Source organism: Taurulus bubalis (assembly GCF_910589615.1).
Source record: "Taurulus bubalis genome assembly, chromosome: 5".
NCBI lineage: Eukaryota > Metazoa > Chordata > Actinopteri > Perciformes > Cottidae > Taurulus > Taurulus bubalis.
In genome coordinates, this window is record NC_136593.1 from 29,729,057 (window position 1) to 29,736,556 (window position 7,500).

At 52.0% G+C, this 7,500-nt stretch overlaps 1 protein-coding gene across 1 annotated transcript in view; it reads left to right on the top strand.

Moving 5' to 3' along the window:
* Positions 1-2,631: 2,631 nt before the first annotated feature.
* The window catches only part of kif21b (kinesin family member 21B), a gene marked incomplete at both ends in the record, with an annotated part of 75,653 nt that continues 70,784 nt past the window's right edge, over positions 2,632-7,500 (top strand). The window contains one exon of the mRNA XM_079218658.1: positions 2,632-2,672. Coding sequence (XP_079074784.1) covers positions 2,632-2,672 — 41 coding nt within the window. The remainder of the gene's footprint in view (positions 2,673-7,500) is intronic.

The following is a 7,500-nucleotide window of genomic DNA, read 5'->3' on the forward strand; positions in this document are numbered from 1 at the left end:
TGTGTAGATGTGTAGATGTGGGTGTAGATTTGTAGTTGTGGGTGTAGATGTGTGTGTCGTGGGTGTAGTTGTGTTGTTGTGTGTGTAGATGTGTGTTGTGGGTGTAGATGTGTAGTTGTGGGTGTAGATGTGTAGTTGTGGGTTTAGATGTGTGTTGTGGGTTTAGATGTGTAGTTGTGGGTGTAGATGTGTAGTTGTGTGTGTGTGTAGATGTGTGTTGTGTGTATATGTGTGTAGATGTGTGTTGTGGGTGTAGATGTGTGTTGTGGGTGTAGATGTGTAGTTTGTGTGTAGATGTGTGTTGTGGGTGTAGATGTGTGTTGTGGGTGTAGACGTGTGTTGTGGGTGTAGATGTGTAGTTTGTGTGTAGATGTGTGTTGTGGGTGTATATGTGTGTTGTAGGTGTAGATGTGTGTGTTGTGGGTGTATATGTGTGTTGTGGGTGTAGATGTGTAGTTGTGGGTGTAGATGTGTGTGTTGTGGGTGTAGATGTGTGTTGTGGGTGTAGATGTGTGTGTTGTGGGTGTAGATGTATAGTTTGTGTGTAGATGTGTGTTGTGGGTGTAGATGTGTGTGTTGTGGGTGTAGATGTGTGTTGTGGGTGTTGATGTGTGTGTTGTGAGTGTAGATGTGTGTGTTGTGTGTGTATATGTGTGTTGTGGGTGTAGATGTGTAGTTTGTGTGTAGATGTGTGTTGTGGGTGTAGATGTGTGTGTGTTGTGGGTGTAGATGTATAGTTTGTGTGTAGATGTGTGTTGTGGGTGTAGATGTGTGTTGTGGGTGTAGATGTGTGTTGTGTGTGTAGATGTGTGTTGTGGTTGTAGATGTGTAGTTGTGGGTGTAGATGTGTGTTGTGGGTGTACATGTGTAGTTGTGTGTAGATGTGTGTTGTGGGTGTAGATGTGTGTTGTGGTTGTAGATGTGTAGTTGTGTGTGTAGATGTGTAGTTGTGGGTGTAGATGTGTGTTGTGGGTGTACATGTGTAGTTTGTGTGTAGATGTGTGTTGTGGGTGTAGATGTGTGTTGTGGGTGTAGATGTGTAGTTTGTGTGTAGACGTGTAGTTGTGTGTGTGTAGATGTGTGTTGTGTGTATATGTGTGTAGATGTGTGTTGTGGGTGTAGATGTGTGTTGTGTGTAGATGTGTACTTGTGGGTGTAGATGTGTGTTGTGTGTGTAGATGTTTGTTGTGAGTGTAGATGTGTGTTGTGGTTGTAGATGTGTGTTGTGGGTGTAGATGTGTGTTGTGGGTGTAGACGTGTAGTTGTGAGTGTAGATGTGTGTGTCGTGTGTAGATGTGTGTTGTGGGTGTAGGTGTGTAGTTGTGGGTGTAGACGTGTAGTTGTGTGTGTAGATGTGTGTAGATGTGTGTGTTGTGTGTGTAGATGTGTGGTGTGTGTAGATGTGTAGTTGTGGGTGTAGATGTGTGTTGTATGTGTAGATGTGTTGTATGTGTAGATGTGTGGTGTGTGTAGATGTGTAGTTGTGGGTGTAGATGTGTGTTGTATGTGTAGATGTGTTTATGTGTAGATGTGTGTTGTGAGTGTAGACGTGTAGTTGTGTGTAAGTGTGTGTGTTCACAGACACACTGAGCTGCTTGTGAAGTGTAACTTATCTTTGGCCCCTCCCCTCTGTCACGTGGTCTATGTTCTGTGGGTGTGCCGCGAGGCGGGGCCACGCGGGCCAATTGATCATGCTGATTGGCCCCTTGGGGCCCCGCAGGCCAATCAGCGGGATCGATTGGCCCGCGAGGCGGGGCCACTCAGGCAATCGTGCCCGCTGACTGGTCCCTCACGATCAACTGTGGGCGGGGCTAATTCAGCAGTTCGTCCAACTGTCTGTCAATCGAATGCGATCATGCTGCGTTCAGGGGGTCCTCGTATTTTTGTCTTATAACGTAAAACGGGTCTTTCTTCTTTCATGACGTCAGCAGGTTTTTTCAGATTGAAGTGAACTAAATATATATATACATTTTTCTCTAATATTTCGTGGCTGTTTTGTATGTCTTGTAGGACTGGCCGAAAAACCTTTTTATTCAGGACGGCATTTTTTTACCTTCTGCTAATTCATTATCCGCTATTAATTTTGTATGATGGTTTGCTTTAACTATGTTTTTATTTGTTTTACTAAGTATTGGCTCCGAGATTATTTTTTAAAGTGCGTTAAAAATGAATAAAATGCATTAATATTATGATAACATATCAGCTTCTATTGGTATCCATGCTGAGGGGTTGCGTGCGCCAAGTGGTTAATAATAATGATTCCCCTTTCTCTTTTAATCTAAGTTCCCTCATAGCCGGTGAGAGGCCAAACCCTTCCGCGTGAACGCTCCAACAAGGTTTGTACTTTCCCACGACCCCTGAAGGCAGCATTAGCCTCCGCTTCATTCAACGTGACCGCGTCTCTCGGAGAGCCGGCGAGACCTGAACCCGAACGAAAGACACAGAGCCGGAAAGACCGCAACAGCACCGGGGCGCGACTGCGATGTGACGGAGACCAGCGAGCCAGAGATGAAGAGATGAAGAGCGGGCAGCGGACAGGAGGAGTCCCGAGGAGGGAGCTCGTCGCCGGCAGCTCTTAGACCGATGTCCCGCTGACCGGAGCCGAGCACCGAGACGCCGCAAGAAGCGACGATGGCGAGCCAGGCGGACTGCTGCGTGAAGGTGGCGCTGAGGTGAGTCTGCATGCGGCTCTGCGCTCTCTTCTGCAGGGCTCGAGTCCCGGTCATCTCGGAGCCGCTGGCCCGGTCATCTCGGAGTGGGTGACCGGGCCAGCGGCTCCAGCTGCGGGAGCAGAATGGGCGTTTCTCCTCAGACCAGCTGTGGAGCAGGATGCCTCCATGCAGCTGGACCTGCAGGCTCCTCGCGTCATAACACTGCATACACGTGCACGACAAAGTTATCTTTAAAGCAGAGGCTTGTGCTGTTTGGATAAAGCCTGAAACACAACCCTGCCTCTGCAGATGAGTCGCTCACAAAGAGGCTCTCTTCAGGTCAGACCTCCTTCAGGTCAGACCTTCAGGTCAGAGCTGCTCCAGCTGCCTGTTGGAGAAGAACCTACGAGCTCCAGCAGCACAGCAGCTTCTGGGTTTGTGTAAGAAAATATTATTGTGTGCCAAGATACATGCACATTGAGAGGGATCATCACGGTCCCTCTCAATGTGCATGTATCAGGTTCTGGGTCTGTAGTCGTGCTAGGTCTGGGTCTGTAGTCATGCTAGGTGTGGGTCTGTAGTCATGCTAGGTCTGGGTCTGTAGTCGTGCTAGGTCTGGGTCTGTAGTCGTGCTAGGTCTGGGTCTGTAGTCATGCTAGGTGTGGGTCTGTAGTCGTGCAGGGTGTGGGTCTGTAGTCATGCAGGGTGTGGGTCTGTAGTCGTGCAGGGTGGGGGTCTGTAGTCATGCAGGGTGTGGGTCTGTAGTCGTGCAGGGTGGGGGTCTGTAGTCATGCTAGGTGTGGGTCTGTAGTCGTGCAGGGTGTGGGTCTGTAGTCATGCTAGGTGTGTGTCTGTAGTCATGCAGGGTGTGGGTCTGTAGTCATGCTAGCTGTGGGTCTGTAGTCATGCAGGGTGTGGGTCTGTAGTCATGCTAGGTGTGGGTCTGTAGTCGTGCAGGGTGTGGGTCTGTAGTCATGCTAGGTGTGGGTCTGTAGTCATGCTAGGTCTGGGTCTGTAGTCATGCTAGGTGTGGGTCTGTAGTCATGCTAGGTCTGGGTCTGTAGTCATGCTAGGTGTGGGTCTGTAGTCATGCTAGGTGTGGGTCTGTAGTCGTGCAGGGTGGGGGTCTGTAGTCATGCTAGGTGTGGGTCTGTAGTCGTGCAGGGTGTGGGTCTGTAGTCATGCTAGGTGTGTGTCTGTAGTCATGCAGGGTGTGGGTCTGTAGTCATGCTAGGTGTGGGTCTGTAGTCATGCAGGGTGTGGGTCTGTAGTCATGCTAGGTGTGGGTCTGTAGTCGTGCAGGGTGTGGGTCTGTAGTCATGCTAGGTGTGGGTCTGTAGTCATGCAGGGTGTGGGTCTGTAGTCATGCAGGGTGTGGGTCTGTAGTCATGCTAGGTGTGGGTCTGTAGTCATGCAGGGTGTCGGTCTGTAGTCATGCAGGGTGTGGGTCTGTAGTCATGCTAGGTGTGGGTCTGTAGTCGTGCAGGGTGTGGGTCTGTAGTCATGCTAGGTGTGGGTCTTTAGTCGTGCAGGGTGTGGGTCTGTAGTCATGCAGGGTGTGGGTCTGTAGTCATGCAGGGTGTGGGTCTGTAGTCATGCTAGGTGTGGGTCTGTAGTCATGCAGGGTGTGGGTCTGTAGTCATGCTAGGTGTGGGTCTGTAGTCATGCAGGGTGTCGGTCTGTAGTCATGCAGGGTGTGGGTCTGTAGTCATGCTAGGTGTGGGTCTGTAGTCGTGCAGGGTGTGGGTCTGTAGTCATGCTAGGTGTGGGTCTGTAGTCGTGCAGGGTGTTGGTCTGTAGTCATGCTAGGTGTGGGTCTGTAGTCATGCTAGGTGTGTGTCTGTAGTCATGCTAGGTGTGTGTCTGTAGTCGTGCAGGGTGTGGGTCTGTAGTCGTGCAGGGTGTGGGTCTGTAGTCGTGCAGGGTGTGGGTCTGTAGTCATGCTAGGTGTGGGTCTGTAGTCGTGCAGGGTGTGGGTCTGTAGTCGTGCAGGGTGTGGGTCTGTAGTCATGCTAGGTGTGGGTCTGTAGTCGTGCAGGGTGTGGGTCTGTAGTCGTGCAGGGTGTGGGTCTGTAGTCATGCTAGGTGTGGGTCTGTAGTCGTGCAGGGTGTGGGTCTGTAGTCATGCTAGGTGTGGGTCTGGAGTCGTGCTAGGTGTGGGTCTGTAGTCGTGCTAGGTGTGGGTCTGTAGTCGTGCTAGGTGTGGGTCTGTAGTCGTGCTAGGTGTGGGTCTGTAGTCCTGCATCTCATTGGTCTGACTGCATTAGAAGAGCTTCCTTCCACCTGTTCTGTGCCCATGAGAGTAACTGCTCCTCTCCTGAGGACCCACTGAGTGAACCTATGAGGGTCTGGACCTCACAACCTGATGGTCCCGTTCCCCTGGGGGAGGGGTCTGGACCTCACAACCTCATGGTCCCGTTCCCCTGGAGGAGGGGTCTGGACCTCACAACCTGATGGCCCTGTGTGAACATATGGGGGAGGGGTCTGGACCTCACAACCTGATGGTCCTGAGTGAACCTATGGGGGTCTGGACCTCACAACCTCATGGTCCCATTACCCTGGGGGAGGGGTCTGGACCTCACAACCTGATGGTCCCGTTCCCCTGGGGGAGGGGTCTGGACCTCACAACCTCATGGTCCTGTTCCCCTGGGGGAGGGGTCTGGACCTCACAACCTGATGGTCCTGAGTGAACATATGGGGGAGGGGTCTGGACCTCACAACCTGATGGCCCTGTTCCCCTGGGGGAGGGTTCACAGCCAGCTGTCAATCAGCCGCTGGGCTCCTTTGTGCTCAGAACTGTAACAGGAAGAAGAGGGAGGAAGACGAGGAGAAAAGATTAAGAAGAGCTGGTCTGAAGCAGAGAGAGGCTGTGTGTGTGTGTGTGTGTGTGTGTGTGTGTGTGTGTGTGTGTGTGTGTGTGTGTGTGTGTGTGTGTGTGTGTGTGTGTGTGTGAGACATGATCATCAGTGTGGAGCAGGTCTTTAGACTGGGGTCAGATCCACACAGACTAGTTTTACCAGCTTTACATCACTGCAACAAACAGAGACATGACGAGTGAGAAGAGTCCTGAGAGACCAGAAGAGTCCTGTGAGACCAGAAGAGTCCTGTGAGACCAGAAGAGTCCTGAGAGACCAGAAGAGTCCTGTGAGACCAGAAGAGTCCTGAGAGACCAGAAGAGTCCTGAGAGACCAGAAGAGTCCTGAGAGACCAGAAGAGTCCTGAGAGACCAGAAGAGTCTGAGCGCTTCACAGGAAATGAAGGAGGACTTCCTGCTGCAAGAGCCACGCTTTCCCCAGAGATCTTCTTCTTTACCCGAGAAAGTGGGCTGCGATAAGAGAGTCTAAGTGCTGCCATGTTGAGCCCTGAGGCACGACATGGCCTCGTGTGTGTGTGTGTGTGTGTGTGTGTGTGTGTGTGTGTGTGTGTGTGTGTGTGTGTGTGTGTGTGTGTGACATACATATACACACACACACACAGTCTGAGTCGCCAGGATCCATTTCCTGAATGTCTGCACTCCCTTCCCTAAACAATGGCCTTATAACCAGTGACATGACCTACAATCCTGCATTCAGACCGGACTGCCTCAGGGATGGATGTGACACACACGCACGCACATGCTCACGCACACGCACGCACATGCTCACGCACATCCACGCACATGCACACGCACGCACATGCACACACACACGCACGCACGAGCGGTTCCCCTCATGGTGTTTCGTGTGCTGCATTTCCCCAGATTGAAAGCTGTGTATTGTTTATTGTGTGTGTGCTATTCTAAGTGTGTGTGTGTGTGTGTGTGTGTGTCTTGGGTGTAACTTGAGCAGTGTGTACATCTCATTTGCATATCGTTCTCCACTGACTCCCTTCAGTCCTTGTCGACCTCCATGCTGTGTATGAATAGGCACCAGGAGCTGTGGTGACCTCTGACCTCTGCTTCGTGTTCTCACCTTCAGTCTCCCTCACGGCTTTCCTCGTTGTCTGACTTGAGATCTGTTGCTGGAAAATGACCCGCGGACTCACACACAAAGGTTCCTGTGTGTGTCGGCTCTTGTGGTTCCAGGGATGACGGCGTGACGCTGAATGAAAGCACAACAGATCCTCCAGAGCCCACGTGTCAAGGACTAGAGCCCACGTGTCACGGACTAGAGCCCACATGTGTCACGGACTAGAGCCCACATGTGTCACGGACTAAAGCCCACATGTGTCACGGACTAAAGCCCACATGTCATGGATTGGAGCCCACATGTCACGGACTAGAGCCCACATGTCATCGACTAGAGCCCACGTGTGTGGACTAGAGCCCACGGGTGTGGACTAGAGCCCACATGTCATGGACTAGAGCCCACATGTGTGGACTAGAGCCCACGTGTGTGGACTAGAGCCCACGTGTCATGGACTAGAGCCCACGTGTGTGGACTAGAGCCCACGTGTCATGGACTAGAGCCCACGTGTCATGGACTAGAGCCCACGTGTGTGGACTAGAGCCCACGTGGTATGGACTGGAGCCCACATGTCATGGACTAGAGCCCACATGTCATGGACTGGAGCCTACATGTCACGGACTAGAGCCCACGTGTCACGGACTAGAGCCCACGTGTCACGGACTAGAGCCCACGTGTCACGGACTAGAGCCCACATGTGTCACGGACTAGAGCCCACATGTGTCACGGACTAAAGCCCACATGTGTCACGGACTAAAGCCCACATGTCATGGATTGGAGCCCACATGTCACGGACTAGAGCCCACATGTCATGGACTAGAGCCCACGTGTGTGGACTAGAGCCCACGGGTGTGGACTAGAGCCCACATGTCATGGACTAGAGCCCACATGTGTGGACTAGAGCC